This window comes from Bison bison, unplaced genomic scaffold (assembly GCF_000754665.1).
Source record: "Bison bison bison isolate TAMUID 2011002044 unplaced genomic scaffold, Bison_UMD1.0 scf7180017864349, whole genome shotgun sequence".
Lineage (NCBI taxonomy): Eukaryota > Metazoa > Chordata > Mammalia > Artiodactyla > Bovidae > Bison > Bison bison.
The window spans coordinates 661,948-678,910 of NW_011494921.1; the positions used below are offsets into that span (position 1 = coordinate 661,948).

At 47.4% G+C, this 16,963-nt stretch overlaps 1 protein-coding gene across 2 annotated transcripts in view; it reads left to right on the forward strand.

Moving 5' to 3' along the window:
- Window positions 1-6: 6 nt before the first annotated feature.
- BCL2 (B-cell CLL/lymphoma 2) overlaps window positions 7-16,963 on the forward strand; it is a 197,327-nt gene continuing 180,370 nt past the window's right edge. The window contains exons 1-2 of one of the 2 annotated variants that reach the window (XM_010854741.1): window positions 7-1,693; window positions 1,838-4,994. In XM_010854741.1, coding sequence (XP_010853043.1) covers window positions 1,139-1,693; window positions 1,838-1,942 — 660 coding nt within the window. In that variant the 5' untranslated portion in view covers window positions 7-1,138 and the 3' untranslated portion in view covers window positions 1,943-4,994. Of the gene's footprint in view, window positions 1,694-1,837; window positions 4,995-16,963 lie in introns of those variants that run through there. The other variant, XM_010854740.1, reaches the window with a different exon arrangement.

Consider the following 16,963-nt stretch of genomic DNA (forward strand, 5'->3'; position numbering starts at 1 on the left):
GTCATCCCTTTTTAGGAAAAGAGGGGGAAAAAAAATAAAGCCCTCCCCCGCCAGCGCCGCCTCCCACCCTCGCTGCACCACACACAGCGCGGGCTCCTCGCGCTCGGCACCGCGGGGCCGGCGCGGCCAGCCTGCGTCTATCGGCAGCTCTTCGGAAAATGCATTGGCCGTTCGGAGTTTGATCCGGAGAGGATCCCCGCCCGCGTCCGCGGCTCGCCCGCCGACTCCGGCCCGGTGTTCTCTCCCCGGGGAGGCGTGAGGCGGCCCCGCGGACACAGATCCATGTGTGTGCCCGCGCGTGTGTGCGCGCGTGAAAATTGCCGAGAAGGGGAAAATCCCAGGACTTCTGCAAATACCGACTGAGAAATGGTAATTCATCCGCCGCCGCCGCTGCCTTCCGTTTGCTCGTGCTCTTGAGATCTCCGGTTGGGATTCCTACAGACTGACATTTCTGTGAAGAAGTCTAGGAGTCAAACTGGAAATTCTCCTAATTTTTTGCACCCCCCTCCCCCAACTCCTGATTCATTTGGAAGTTTTCAGAGCAGCTCTAACTGGAGAGTTCTGAAGATTGAGGGAATCTTTTTGCCTTTTCATTTGTTTTCACAAAAAAGGAAACTTCACAGAGGATCATGCTGTCCTTAAAAAATACAAGTAAGTTCTTTGCACAGGAAATTGGTTTAATGTAACTGTCAATGGGAACCTTTGCGATTTTCACTTTAAGTGCATTGGAGTAAGTTTAATTTCCAGGCAGTTTAATATATTCTCAGCGTGTAACTTGTGTGTGTGCCCTGCTTTCAACCAGCGTATAGAGGGAAACGCACCTGATTTTGACTGATTAGTTTTTTAACCTTTCAGCATCACGGAGGAGGTAGACTGATATTAACAGTAATTAATAATGTGCCTCATGAAATAAAGATCCGAAAGGAATTTAAATAAAAATTTCCTGCATCTCATGCCAAGAGGGAAACACCAGAATCAAGTGTTCCGCGTGACTGAAGACACCCCCTCATCCAGGAATGCAAAGCACATCCAATGAAATAGCTGGATTATAACTCTTCACCCCTCTTGCGGGGCCGTGGGGCGGGCAGCGGGGGGCGAGAGGTGCTGTGGGACCCGGCTGCCTTTCCGCGGCGGAAGGATGGCGCACGCGGGGGGAACAGGCTACGATAACCGAGAGATCGTGATGAAGTACATCCACTATAAGCTGTCGCAGCGGGGCTACGAGTGGGATGCCGGAGACGCGGGCGCCGCGCCCCCCGGGGCCGCTCCCGCGCCGGGCATCCTGTCCTCCCAGCCGGGCCGCACACCCGCGCCCTCCAGGACCTCCCCGCCGCCGCCCCCGGCCGCCGCCGCCGGGCCTGCGCCCAGCCCGGTGCCGCCTGTGGTGCACCTGACCCTGCGCCAGGCCGGCGATGACTTCTCTCGGCGCTACCGCCGCGACTTCGCCGAGATGTCCAGTCAACTGCACCTGACGCCCTTCACCGCGAGGGGACGCTTCGCCACGGTGGTGGAGGAGCTCTTCAGGGACGGGGTGAACTGGGGGCGCATCGTGGCCTTCTTTGAGTTCGGAGGGGTCATGTGTGTGGAGAGCGTCAACCGGGAGATGTCGCCCCTGGTGGACAGCATCGCCCTGTGGATGACCGAGTACCTGAACCGGCACCTGCACACCTGGATCCAGGACAACGGAGGCTGGGTAGGTGCTCGTCTGGATGCGAGTCTGAGCGGGACACCTCGGTCCCAGTGCGGTCCGAGTGGTGGGGTGTGGCTGGGCCCAGGGTCAAGGGCAGGCCGGTGGAGTAAAACCACGTGTGTGGTCTCCCTTTCTCTCCCCCTGCAGAGAGCTCTCCCTGCCAACCCTAGCGTGATCACTCCTTCCCTGGAGACACTGCTTCCCTTGAGCCAGCCACTGAGGTCCAAAGATCCAGCCTTTGCTGCTCAGTAGAATTTGGGGATAAAGGGCATCCCTTCAAGGTTTCCGAAGCTTGGGGATCCAGGGATCCCCATGATCACAGTACCTGGTGGAGTAGCTTATTGAAAAGGAGCCTTTCAGGGACAACTCATAAACTGGACACCAGGCTGAGTCCTGACTATCTGCATCAGAAATAAGCTCCCCTGGGGGTTTCTGCTTTGTCCTAAGATTTGAAAACCACTGGATTAGAAGAGCAGACTCCTCTAGAGGCCCAGGGGCCTGCCTTCTCTGACTCACTTGGTAAAATCTACCCAAAGAGGAAAACCATTGTAGCCCCTTTCCCTAGAAAACTTGGATGGTTGTGAAAAGGTAAGTTGACTTCCAGAGTCTGTTGACACTGACCTCCAATTTGTGGCACGTTCATAGCGGGCATGACCTTGTGTCTTGAAGAACCCTGGGCTATGGGTGTTTGTTGCATCACTGACAGATTTCGCATTGGCCGCCTACCTTATGTTCTGCTTCTATAACTTGTGTATGATTTAGAAGTTTGCTGGAATTTTTAGAATATTTTATTTTCCACCCTAACCTACAATGCACATCGTTTGGTGGGATGCTCTGCTGGGCAAACTTGCGTCCAGAGTATCTTTATAAAGATAGAAGAATTGATTCTTAGCTGTGGATTCTCATGCTGTGACTTTAGTTGAAGTGATTGATGCTTGTATTTTTGAAGAACATCTGTGAGCTGTTTTTTTTTTTTTCCCTGGTACTGTTGTGCTAGACAGTCTCTGTCATGTCACCATAAAGTTCTTTTGTGAGCGTGATTCTTTGGGAGAGGAGTACAGCTCATAAGACTGAAGAAGTGTCATTGACATCTATACTTCATATCTGAAATGATTAATTTGTGAAAGAGTAAAAGAGGAATAACTCTGGTTCAAGTTTTTTGCAGACTTTTTGTTTTAATCTGAAGAGCTATCTTTGAAAAAGGATGCCATGCAGTGCTTCCTTTTACAGTCTCCAGGAGGATTACTACTATTACTATTTTATAGGACCTAACAGGAGCAAAAAACTTAGAAGTCACTACACGTGGGTTTGATTTCAAGAAGCACATTACATATTTTATACAGCTTACAAAGTGTGCTAGTATGAGGGGGCTGAAAAGAGAAAAGTCCAAGAAAAGTAGGTGACTGACATGAACACCTGACCCCACGCGACCAAAGTTGACGAAACATTGATACCACTGTTCAGTGTTTGAAAGTGAAATCCCTATTTAATCTCTGAAATTTGTTAATAAATGCTTTTTGTGAATTGTTTGTTTCTTTGAGATCCCAAATTATCAGATCTTTAGTAATTCTGGAAGAGTTCTGTAGAAGGTGTAAGGAATATTTTTGTTAAATGTTTGATTAAGTAGGTGGTTTTGTTTTTAACCACTATAACCAAAGAGGTAGGGACTTCCAGACACCAAAAGGATCATTTTGAGACCAAAGTAAAACTAACTGAACAGTTTGACTATTACATAACTTTTGTGAAAAAATATTAAAAAATGTTTCTTTCTAGTTGAAAGAAAGCCAAGGTGGTAACTGTCATGTGTCAAGTAATTCAATAAAAAGATGGGAAGCGGAGACATATGTTTATGATAGAAATTAAGATGTAATCTTGATCTTTGTTGTCAAATTGTGGTACATTAACATCTCATACAATTGAATTTTCTTTTTAAGTGAAGGCCCGCTCGTTCCTCCTTTCAAAATAGAATTTTCTTAGTAGAGCCTATCTTTGTGGTCAACAGGTATCTGAGGTTGATAAATGTAGAGGCTACATTTTATGATGCCAAACCACAATTACGTATCATAGAACATGATAAACTTTTTCTTGACAAAACCTCTTATAGTAAAAATAAATCATATAGAAGCACAAATTGCTGATGGTGAAATGAGTAGCGTTCAGGACAACATAGAGATGGATGGCTAAGTAGGAAAACAAAGGACTTTGGCAGAAAAAAGTGAGAGGAAGCGCTATCATAAATGGACACTTTGGAATAATAAAAGAGGCAGTATTATTTGAGAAGTATGTTTGGGAGACTGATTTACATGTCCTTTCCAAAGATGCATTATGAACCTAAATTTTTATTTTGAGCATTTGGCATCCAGACAGATTTTCCTCCCAATTTGCACCAATCAGAGTTGCTTCTCTCATAACACGTGTTGTGCGGCATAAAGGACTCGGTGAGGATGAGCAAGTTTCAGAGGAGAGCTGGCACATTCTCTTGACGTTGGACAGTAACTTGCACTGCTGACAGGACTCAGTGGATCAGCCCATCTGCTGAATCTGTTCTGATGGGGGCTTTAGACTCAAAGTCACACTTGTTCTTTGCTGCTGCTGCTTCGGAGGCTGAGGGAGAATGGTTTGCATTCCATGCTCCGTAAGCTGCAGAAAGCAGGGCCTGGGATGGTAAGTGTCTGAGAGGTGGTCTCAGAAGTCTGCACATCACACAAACACTGGAGAAGAGACTGGCTGTGGAGTGGACGGGGCTCTATCCCTGAGTCTGAATAAAGCATCCAGAGGGAGCAGGATAGCAGAGCAGCGAGACAGCAGTGGCTCTAGGAAGCGTCTGAGACCTGCCCCTCCACGTTTGGGAGCTCGCGGGCGTCCCCTGGGAGCGTCTTGGAGGAGTGGCACCTCAGGTCCCACCCAGAGCCTCTGAGTCAGAGCCTGTGGTTCGCATGTCTACAGGTGTTGGGGTGCACGGGGGGGTTAGAGGTGCCGGCTACCATCACCGACCACTGATTCCCGTGACGTCTTTTAGGAAAAACGAGAGTCTGGGAGGGGTCCTGCAGCGTCCCCTTCCAGTGGCCTCCTGGGATCCGTGGTGGTACCTAGGATGCCAAGCACATCTGGCATCTGCTAGACGGGCTGAGCTTTGGCGGAGAGAGGCTGGAATGCTGTAGAGACAGGAGCAGAATGATCACAAGCTCTGACCTCTCAAGGATGTTTTCTGTGGTAACTATATAATCTGTGGGCCTTCCTCGGTGGCTCAGCGGTAAAGAATCCACCTGCAATGCAGGAGACAAGGGTTCCGTCCCTGAGTCAGGAAGATCCCCTGGGGGAGGGCATGGCAACCCACTCCAGTCCTGGCGGGCTACAGTCCATAGGGTCAAAGAGGGTTGGACATGACTGAAGCCGCTGAGCACAAGACAATATGTTCTCGCACTGGTGGCCCCGTTGAAGTGAGATAGCTTTCCCACTCCAGTTCAAGACAGGAAACTTAACTCTTAATGGCTATATTCAGTATTGCTTTATCCCCTTGTAACTCAGTTCAAATTTCTGTAGATGAGTTTAGGGGCCCTGGGACCACTTCACGGCCAAGGTGGCTTTTGCAAGCACAGGCTTGAGATGTAGGCAGGTTTATGGTGAATGGTGCACTCTGAACTGAGAAACGTGACCTTTGCTTCATGTCTTAGGAGAGCGGGAGACGTCTGACAACTGCAAGGAAAAGATGCTTTAATAGGCGATTGGCTTCCTTCTGTTGAGATGGTGGGGCAGCTTTTTTTGTGTGCTCATGTTTTGGTCTCTGTGGTTTAGGAAGACAGGAACTTGCTTCTCCACATCCAGTAGAGGTTGGCTTCCTTTTTGTTAGTTGGTCGGCAAGCAGTTTCTCTTTTCTGTGCATGGTCCACATCCACTCACTCGATTAGCTGGAAAGCAAGACCGTTCTCAGGCCAGTGTACAAAATTCATGAGAAAGCATCGTTTTCAGTGGTTAAGCATTAGCTGCTTAAGGCCAGTTTTGGCAGCAAAATGATAGGGTTAAAAATAGCCCAAAGACGATCCGGTCTTAGATAATATATTTAATGATGAACTTTCCTTGGGAAAGTGCATCTTTCTGCCTGCGAAGAATCATATGACCCCTTTCAATAATTTATTTGGTAGAGAAAAGATACATTAGGGCTCCTAGAGTTTGCAGTCATGTGCTGTTGAGCAATCACATTTGGGGACTTTTGTAAAATTTGACAGTTCACTCAGTTCTCTTTTCTGTTTTAGGGCTTTTGTTGCTGTTTAGTGTCAGTCGAAAACATGGCTTTCTTCTGTGCATCCTGTTACTTTTAGCTGTGCTTTCTAGTGAGAACGGATTGATCTTTTTAGCAATCCTTGGTTGAACCGGTACATTTCAGAGTCCCTAAATGTCATTAGGCTGCATAGTGCACCAGGTAACAGAAAGCCACGTTTTTTTTTTAAGCCAGACTCTTATAGTTTGTCTCTTCTCCCAGTCCTAGTCAGCGTTTTGGAGGCTGATAAGCCCACTCATAAAGCACGTGTGTGGGTGCTGAGTGTGTTAATAGCAGTCTGTCCCGCTCAGCACACCCCACACCCATCGCTGAGGTCATCCATCGTGTCTTCGCAGGAGCAGTATTTCAGCAGTGGTGCAGCATTTGTGCTAGAAAAACAACACTGTCTTTGTAGTGTACGACTAAAAAGGTTTTTTTACCCCCAGAGATACATTGTGTTTGAGGTTCAAAGGTTCTGTTAAACCTTTTTAAAGTCATCTAATAGCGCCTGACTCAGGTATGGCGGTAACCTCGCACGCTGGCCCCCGTCCCCCAGCTTCATACAGGGGACCACTCCGAGAAGTGAGCCCAGCACGGGGCTCTTCTTTCATCCCTCTTGGTCTGATTCAAACCAAGTGAGTGCGTGAGGTTGAAACAGGATTAAGGATGAAAGTTAGCCGAGGACAGGGATGGCTATTCAGCAGACCTGACTGCACGTCCCCTCTGTGCCCAGTCCTCGGTCAGGTCGGGCTGAGTCCTCTCTGTGCCTGGTCCTGGGTCAGGTCAGGCTGAGTCCCCTCTGTGCCCGGTCCTGGGTCAGGTCGGGGTTCAGGGAGGAGGGCGTTTTCCCTGCCCTGGTTGCTGTCACGAGCTGGGGCTGGAGATGTCGTGAATTCTGTTGCCACCAGCCCAATGAGATGATTCTAAACTCTCAGATTTAGAGGGGGGAAAAAAAAAAGCTAGTATGTGTTATTTTGCATACACTTCAGTATTTGTCTGAAAAAGTTATTTCTAACCATATGGCTATTCATGTGTGCATTAGGCCTGATTTAACTAGAGAGGAATATAGATAATTTGAAAAAATACTGTGTTACACAGACATGTGCTTAAGAGAACTGAAAGGCAAGGGGAGTTCCCTTGTTAAATATTTACCCATTAGGCGCTGTTTATACATATTATGAAGACTTAATAAACACTAGTCTGCAGTTTTTAAAGTATTTCATTAATTCTTTTTCAGTAAGAGACAATCAAGCTCTGATGAAGATGGTTGGAATAGATTAATTTGAAGAACTATCTTTCTTAAATCGTTTTGGTATGCAGAAAAGTCAGAGTCGATTTGAACCAAAACAGGGGAGAGATGAAAAGAAAAGCTTTGGTTTTGGCTTGGTTTTAGATTCTAGTCCTGTTTCTGTTTGTTAAGAGGCTTCTCTTCCAAAACTCTACATACGGAAATTCCTAGTCCACCGTGACATTCCTGTTCCTGAAGAGCAGGTGTTTACCATCTAACGTCTTTTATTCGTGGTCGTCTTTCTCTAATGAAGGTTGTAAAACTTTCGAAATCACGACAAAGCCATTTTCGTTTCTAAAAGTATTTTTGTAGATTGCTGCTTGTTCTGATCTGTTCGATTCTGTAGTGCCAACATGATTTCTCTGCTCTTTATTTGTCAGACAAAAGATAAACCCAGCTGTCCTTCCGTGAGCACGATGACGGGGTGTTTGTTTCTCTCTCTCCAGAGCCACGTGGGCTTTCTCATCAGGACCTACCCCCCTCCACCCTGCACCAGCCTCCATCACTGACCCCTACCTGCCCATCATCCCACGCTGGGGGACCTGCAAGGTCAGCTCCTTGTGAGCCTCTAGCACGTGAAGGGGGGCTCACCTGAAGGAAAGAGCACTGTGTCTGGATAGTAAGGGAGAGGGGCAGGAAAGGGGTCTGTCCAGGCTGGGATATCTGAACCCCATCTGCATTCTCGCCACAAGCAGCCAGGCAAGGAAAAATTCTGTGATCAGATATGATGGCTTTCCCTCCAGAGACCATAAATTCCAACCCTGTGCAGGAAAAAGATAGGATCTGCTGGAAGAGTGTACTGGCTCCGATCTCTGCAGTGGGAGACTAGAGTGGGGCTGATACTGTAGCCTGAGATGAAGTTTCACTAACTCAACGCAGCTAAAATAGCTTATACTGAAGACTACTTCCCCAAACACCCTCTTAAGCATGTTAGAAAGGGAATCTCCCTGCCATGCTGGTGTGGCCGTTGGTAGCAGTTATAAACGCACTAAGGGCTACTTGGCTGATTTTCTCAGGCGATGGACCAGGTTCTATGAGAAAGTTCCCTGATATTTCCATTCTGCTCCTTGTTTTGCCTTCAGAATTTCAGAGATCGAGCCATATTCCATTTTCAGTTAATAATCAGCTCATCTGTGCTCTGGAGCTTCAGCATAACGAGTCAGCTTATGACCAGCCCCCTCACCTCTCTATTCCTGGGTCCTAAAACCGACCCAAGGATCCGTGGTATCAAGTGAAGCTGAAATTTTCCAAGGGAGATTTTACTGTTGAGAACAATCCATCTTTACTGTGACAGTCCCAATGACTGCTTTTCTGTATTTTTGAACTGTCTTTTCTTAAGCTGCAGAAGAATATGGAGAGTTTCTGACTTCTGGTGCTTGGAGTGCCCGACCAGGCATCAACGTTGTGGGTTGTCTTTTCTTGACTTTTTCCAACTCTTCTTCACCAATACTCAGATTTCTTCTGCTTTAAGCACGATGAATGTCATACCTATGTGTTACCTCTGAAATAGAATTTTCGAAGAGCATATGGGATAAGTACTTAGTCCCCTTAGTTCAGTGCCTCCTTACAATTAGCATAGGAATAAAATTAATTGCATCATTATATCATCATATTTAGATATTGATATTTTATTTCTTGAGGGAAAAAGATCTATAAAGGATGTTCGTTGACACCTCTAAGTCTAAATTTCAGGACTGTCTCCTCCCATTTTCTTTATGAATTCCTGCCAGGATTGTCTTTCTTGACTTCTCTCTTTTTAACACTGAAAATTTTTACAGGTGGTTTGAAGCTATTTTCTAAAAAAATTGTAAATATAATAATGCAGAGTCACTTACTATTTAAGTGACAACATAAGAAGAAAAATGATGTGAAGAAGTCTTAATCAAGGAAAATGAGCAATTGTTTGCAAATCGTAACCACGAGGAGTTCCTAGCAACGGGCAGTGATGGGAACGGAAGGGTTTTAACGATCCTGCTATTGTGTAGGGCACGGACACTGCCTATTTCCATTGAAAAAAATTTATTGAAGGCTTACTATGTGCAAAACTCTATGCCGAGTGTTTCACTTGAGTGAAAAATGTGGAAGATAACCTTTGCATCTAAGGAACTCTCTGACCAGTAGTGAGACTGAGATAAGTGCTGTGTAAATTGCTGTAATCCTTGACACACTTCAGTGGACTGCCATCCGGTCCAGCCAGAGGGGATCTGGCTGAGTTGCATGCAGGAGATGATGGGTAGGAGATACAGGGGAGGGCAGGCCGGGTAGCTGAGCTGGAGGAGGCAGGACAGGTGGGAATGCTTGCGGCATCACTGGGGGGTTAAGAGTCTGACTGGCCTGGGGCATAGAGAGCCCTGGTGAGCTAAGACTGGTCCTAAGTCTGTGTTTAACTTGGTAGATGTTAAAAGGGTTATTGAAAGCGTTCTGAGTCAAGGCGGGATGTGTGGGCTTGAGGAGGATGACAGTGGCTGAGGCTGGACTGTGGGAGCCAGGAGGGAGGCCTGCATCACGGTGGCTGGGGAGTGGGGACCCGGAGGACTGAACGGACCGAACGTGAGCAGGGAGGCAGGGGAGGAAGCGGAGGCTCGAGTCCAAACCCGGGCTGTTTCCCAGAAAACAGCGGTGGTCCTTCAGAGAGCAAGGAATGCTAAGAAACGTGACTGGTGGGATAAATGTGATGGAATGAATTTTGGACAATTTCAACTTGAGCTCCTAATAGAATCCTCATTGCTCAGTCATATCCGACTCTTTGTGACCCCATGGACTACAGCCCGCCAGGCTCCTCTGTCCATGGGATTCTCCAGGCAAGAATACTGGAGTGGGTGGCCATGCCCTCCTCCAGGGCATCTTCCCGACCCAGGGATCGAACCTCTGTCTCCTGCACTGCAGGTGGATTCTTTATCACCAAGCCACCTGGGAGTCCCCCTGCTCCCCGCCAACAGGATGCCCGGGTGGGAATGCCCCGTGGCAGTTGGTCTTAAGGATCAGGAGCTCGAGAGAGACTGTGAGGCTGGAGTACGCTCTGCCTTTTCCCAGTCCCCGTCGATCGCCCGTTTCCCTTCTTCATTTCCCAGCCTGGTCCTGGCTTCCCCTGCTGGCTCTGCCTTCTTTGATTACTGCTGCTTCCACAGCACCTTCCCGCCAAAGTCCTCTGTAGGCATCTAGCGATTGAATGGAGGTGTTTACCTCGAAGTTTTACGCTTCAGAGCTTGGCTCTCCACTACTGGTTGCCTACTTAAAAGATAATTCACTGAGTCAGATTAGTGTTATCCCAGCATCCCTATAGCATCCTCCCTTTGTAGGGATCTTACACGGTCAAGGTGTTCTCCTTCATTGGCACTTTCTCACTTGATAAAATAGTTCTGGGCCTTGCCTGGCGGTCGAGGGTTAAGACTCTGAGCTCCCACTGTAGGCGCGTAGATTCAGTCCCTGGTTGGGGAACTAAGATTCCAGATGCCTCACATGCACCACAGCTCCCCCGCCAAAAAAACAAGAAAAGAAACAGTCCTCCTATCGCATTTAAGCTGCACCCAGCGTAGCAGATAATAGGTGTACGCAGTGACTGTTGATTGAATAGATGGATTGTGACAGAGGCAATTTTTAGTCTAGTTTTTATTTATTTTATTTTTGGGTCTGTTGGGTCTGTATTGCTTTGTGCAGGCTTTCCTCTAGTGTCATCTAACGGGCTGCTTTTTGTGGTGGTGTTGGGGCTTCTCAGGCTGTGGCCTCCCGTTCTGTGGTCCCCAGGCTCCGGAGCACAGGCTCAGTAGATGCTGGCACACAGGCGCAGCTGCTCCGCGGCCTCTGGGATCTTCCTGGACCAGGGATCGAAGCGGTGTCCCCCGCCCTGGCCGTCGGATTCTCATCCACTGGGCCAGCAGGGAAGTGGGATAGAGGGGCTTCGAACATCAGACTCACCCTCACGACTACTGTCCCCACCTATTCTATAGGCACATGTGTCCCACTCCATGATGTCCCATTAGAGGGCTGTGTGTGTTCCCTTGGTTCTGACACTGAAGCTCCAGTACTTTGGTCACCTGATGAGAGGAGCCAACTCATTGGGAAAGACCCTGATTCTGGGAAAGATTGAAGTTAGGAGGGGAAGGAGGTGGCAGAGGATGAGGTGGGTGGATGGCATCACTGACTCGATGGACATGAATTCGAGCAAACTCCAGGAGATGGTGAAGGACAGGGGAGCCTAGCGTGCTGCAGTCTGTGGTGTCACAGAGTCGGACAGGACTTAGCAACTGAACAACAACAAAAAGATGTGTCCAAATGTCCTGTCCCACTGACCTGTTGAGGTTTAGTAGCAGCAAATGAAGAAAAATACCTAAGTGTTTTAATTTCACCCATCATTGAATTGAAAAAGTAGGTCATTCATACCTGAAAAGAAATCCTTTAGATTTTGCTTTATATTAAACATTGAACTTTCATAAAAGTCCTTAATGCTAGTATTAGAGACCCTTCAGTTGCCTCGTTGTATCTGTTTATATAAAAACTACACGCACTCGGTCTGCACATATGTGCACGTGTCAGTCACTCAGTCGTGTCCGACTCTCTGTGACCCCATGGACTTCAGCCCGCCGGGCTCCTCTGTCCTTGGGGATTCTCCAGGCAAGAAGACTGGAGTGGGTTGCCATGCCCTTCTCCAGGGGATCTTCCCAACCCAGGGATCGAACCCAGGTCTCCTGCGTGCGGGCAGGTTCTTCACCGTCTGAGCCCCAGGGCAGCCGTGTATACGCACAGCTGCTCTCAGTTCTGCTGTTCTGTGTCTCAGACCCAGTTCAGACAGTCTTGACGTCTAGGATTATTTTCATTTTCTTACCGTTTAAGAAAGAGGACTCCTGCATGGTTCTCACGGTGGGGAAAAGTGGTTTCTCCTTTGTTATCAACATGGTAGCGCAAGTATGAAAGAAGTGTGCCATGAAGTCACGAGGGCAAGTGGCCCCCTAATCGTTCTCCCCGGAAAACAAGCAGCAATGGAAGGTGGGAGTCAGTGCAGCTCAGTGTTCCCAGAGGAGAGAGCACCCGGGATTTCATTTCCCCAGACACTGACCACCAGGAAGACCACCCAGGGGTGGCAGGGAGCAGCCCACTGGCCTGGCAGCCTGGGGCTCGGTTCTCTGTTATGGCTGAAGCAGACATCACAGCTCTCTGTGGTTTCTAAGAACTGGTGGAATTTGCATGTTGAGAATCCTCGTTCCTTGGCATGAAGCAGACTCAAAAGCATCGTTGCTCATCATTTGTCATCTGTTGGAGAAAGAGCGTGTGATTTGTTTACTTGTAATGAAGCTTGACCATACTTCTCCAGGGGCCTTTGCAAGAAGGATGTGTCAGCTTACAGACCTGTCCCCATGAATAAAACCACAGGCAAATGCTCCCCCCATCTTCCCTTCTCCCCTCATTTCTGTGCTTTATGTCCCCACTGCCGGGCCCTCTTCAAGGGCTTATCTGTGGGTGAGTTCAGAAACTTCAGATGATAAAGGACACCCAGATAATTGGCCGGTTCTCCAAAGTGTCTGTCCCCTCAGCTGCTGCCAGATTCCCTCTTAATGAGTCCGTGCAGTGACGGTGGGGTCTGAGCTCCTCCAGCTCCGTGGGAAAATGAGCTTCCCTGCATTGTAACAGCTTGTGGCTCGGGGGGAAAATGACAGCCATTGCACAAGTTTCCTTTGAATGTAGTTTTCTTTCCCATAAATGATACTTGGAGAATACACTTAAGGGGTTATTAGTTTTCTGTTTCATGCTTGGCCTGTGTGTGAGAATAACACAAGCTGTCACTGCAAATCAGCAGCTCCACACGCTTTGTCGGGTTAATGTGAGCATTTAATATTTGGCTCGATTAAAAATTAACTGATGAAAGTACATGTCCAGTGGAATTTGAAAATGCCTTTTGTAGGGACTGTTGGAAGGGCATGGCCAGTGAGTAAATCAGTGGTTTGCAGATGTGGAGACTCTGGGGAAATTCAGTACAAGTTGAGACACTTGACTCTTCCTTCAAGCGTCTCTACCTGTTTGGCTTATCGTGAAGTTGAAACAGACGTCCTCGTTCGTGTTAGAATGGACCCACTTGCATCTCTGTGCTTTCTGGTAAAAGAGTGCGTGTGTGAGCCTACAATTGAAGCAGACAGAGCAAGAAATGGGTTATTCCTTTATCCCACTTTTTTTTTTTTTTTTAGTTGACTGCACGCTGTAGGCCAGCTTGGAGAGGGGATAGCTGGAGTCTAGGGGGTAGAGTTCATTCGACAACGACTGTAGGAGCACAGGCGGGTGCTGGGGATGAAGACGTGCGCCCCTGTCTCAGCATTTATCAGAGTTGGCAGGTCCTCCCAGGACAGGTGCTACAGAGGCTGGGCTGGGGGCAGAGTGCCTCCAGCAGGCAGAGCCCGGGGACAGAGGGGTCCAGGCTGGCTTGAGGGTGGGACCCTTGCCTCCAGCACAGGCAGGGGGTGAGGGTTCCGTCCCTGCTCAGGGAACCAGGACTACCTGCCCCCCTGCCCGCGGCACCCTGCCAAAAAAGCAGGTGAGGCTGGAGTGTACCTCCATGAGGGGTTTATTCTAGAAAAATTACTCTGGCTCCACTCAGCTAACGAGGCCAGTGATGTTACTGGCCCAGGAGCCCTGCAGACCCTGGGAGCCGACAGACAGACGTGCAGCGAGGACCGCGAGGAGCCGCTCGCTTGGAGCCACGACTGGACTGGAGAGACTTGTAGGAAGATGTGCAATTGCCTGAATGCCTCAAAACGTCACTCGTGTCCTCTTCAGTTCCGGTGGTCTTTTTCCTCTAGTCGCTTTGAAAAGAATACGGTCAGTGTTCTGGTTATATATGAGTAGTTTTTAAATTTCCCATTCTCTTAAATCAACACTGCCGTATTGAAACATTTTTAGTTAGAATTCACAAAAATCATGAATCTTTTTGTTACAATGTGGTAATTCTTCATTAACAATCAGTTACTAAAGGTGTATTTGAAGAAAGAATTAAGTTAGGAAAGGCAGGTTTCCTAGAGTTGTGTTTCCAGGGGAAAACATCACAACAGTGGTCTCTTGCCTTGATGGTGTATTTTAAATTTTCCAAAGGAGCTTCGAATCTGTTGGCCCATTTCTTTTTTTTTTTTTTTTTGGCCCATTTCATCTTCACAAAACTCTAGGCAGAGCGGGGTTATGTTCCCACTTCTCTTCGCCTTTCCCTCCCACACCCTTTTTATTATTTGTTTATTCACACATGAAGAGAAAACGTTGACTCACAAAGCTACAGGAGACCCAGTAAGTCCAGAGAAGCAGGAGTTCAGTGCGACTCAAGAGTCCAGGAGATACTTCTCTCCGCTGCTTCTCAGAGTCTGTTTTCATAAGGACACCGGATTTCTTAATAGAAACCTAAACGAGTGCATCTGATTTTGGAAAGTAGTATCCTTTACTGCTCTTTATCTCAAGCACTTTCAGGAAAAGTAAAACGTGGTCTCAACATTTCAGGTTACTTTGAGATGTGTTCTGTGTGAACGGCAGAGGGACGTCTCATGTTTGCCACAGGACGCTCTTGAGCTGGGTGCTCTTGACCTTGAAACTCCTCGGGTCAGTAATGCAGTGAATGTGAGAATTTGCTAAATCGCCACGTGAGGGTTCTGGAAGACAGCCCCTTTCAGCAGGGAGCAAGTGGGATTGTATGAATGTAAGTGATTGCTGCTGGCTGGCACCTAACTAGCAATCTGTGGTTTTATTTACTTTTAAGATCAGCCTCCTGTCTTTAGGGAACCAACATCAATTTGGTGAGTGAAGGGTTTTTTGAACTGAAACAATGATGGTGCTTTGATCAGTAGAATTTCCTGAGTTCCTAAGGGGCATGTGGATTATACTTCAGTTCAACTTTGTTCATTCAACGAATAATTTAAGAGTGCTGGATCTGTAACAGAAATCACGACAGCCAGGGACTGTCTCTCATTCCTCTGTGAATCCAATGTTGCGGGGAAGGCAGGGCAGTAAACAGGCAAGTGGTTGACAGTATAATAAATACTGAGGCTGCTGCTGCTGCTAAGTCACGTCAGTCGTGTCCGACTCTGTGTGACCCCATAGACGGCACCCAACAGGCTCCTCTGTCCCTGGGCTACAGCAAAGCAAAAACAGGGGATTAGGTACAGGAGTGCTGATGGGGGAATTTAATGTCTTGTATTCATTTCTGAGTTTTTCCAGTAGTATTGTTTTTTACCCAGAGGATGAGTGATTTTTCATTTTTAAAAAAATTTTTATTTTATGTTGAAGTATAACCAATTAACAATGTGATCATTTCAGGCAAAGGGACTCAGCCGTATAAACGTATTCATTCTCCCCCAAACTCCCCTCCCATCCAGGCTGCCACACAACACTGAGCAGAGGTCCCTGGCTGTGCAGCAGGCCCTTGCTGGTGATCCGGTTTAAATGCAGCAGTGTGCCCATGTTGATCCCAGTCTCCCCAAGTATCTCTTCCGTCCGTCCTTCCCTCCTGGCAGCCCTGAGCTCATTCCCTATGTCTGTGAGTCTGTTTCTGTGTATAAATCAGCTCATTTGTATGTTTCTTTCTTTACTGTGCGTATAGGGGATGTCTGTGCTGTGTCTCCTGCTCTGTCTGACTGCCTTTACTCGGTGTGACAGTCTGCAGGTCCATCCACGCTGTGGCAAACGACATGTCTGCATTATTTTTAATGGCTGAGTAATACTCCATTTATGTATGTGCCATATCTTCTTTATCCTGAATGCCTCTAAAAAAGTAACAGCTGAGAACATGGTGTTGTGTCTTAAAGTGAATGCCTCTCTCTCTCTCTCTATATATATATATTATATAATACAGCCTGCATATGAGTTTAAAATGGGTGTCCATGATCAATACAGGATTAAAGAAGACCTGCTGTCTTTTAAATTTATTTTTATTTTTTGGCCGTGTCAGCTGGCATGTGGGATCTCAGTTTCCCAACCAGGACTCAGACTCACACCCCTCATTGGAAAGCGGGTTCCTAACCGCTGGACCACCAGGGAAACCCCGGACCTCCTATTTTTGGCTCAGTGCCTGGAGTGCTTTCCCCGATACCCCTGCCAATCCTGCCACACCCCTGCTTCCATTCCCCCCACACTGGTCATTGGCCTCAGTCACTGGGAGTCAGGAGGAAGGAAGGAAGCGGATATTAATTGGACCTCAACATGTGCCAGCCTCTGAGTTTAACACCTTTATGGATAGAAGATTATTTAACCCCAGTAACCTCCCCTCTGACGGTAGGAAGTAGAATTATGGATGAGGAAATAGAGGTTCTGCAAAATCAAGTCACTGCCTAGTAAGAGGCAAAACCAGATCCTTTTTTAGGCCATCCAAGTGGTCATTGATAGCCTCTGAGACGTCAAGAAACTTTTTAAAATCTAAAAGCAGAAATTATGAAAAATAACAATCTGATGCATGTGACTTTTTGGTTTCTTTTGCATCTTTTTAGGAAGCCAGTTAGCCGTCTTTATTTTAGTAACTAGGAGGTGAAATCTTTCACTCTATGGACTTTTAAAGTTCTTTTATAGTTGAAAAGAGAGAGAGAGAGACGCACACACAGAGAAACAAAGTGTTTCTTCTGTCTCTCTCCTCTTTGGCTCCAATAGTCTGTATAAATAGCCTTTGAAAAATACGTAGTAATCACTGTTTCATATCCAGACCAGACACCTGATTCAGAAACCCTCCCCAGGGCCCGCGTGGGGTGGGGTGTGTGTGTGTGTGTGTGTGTGT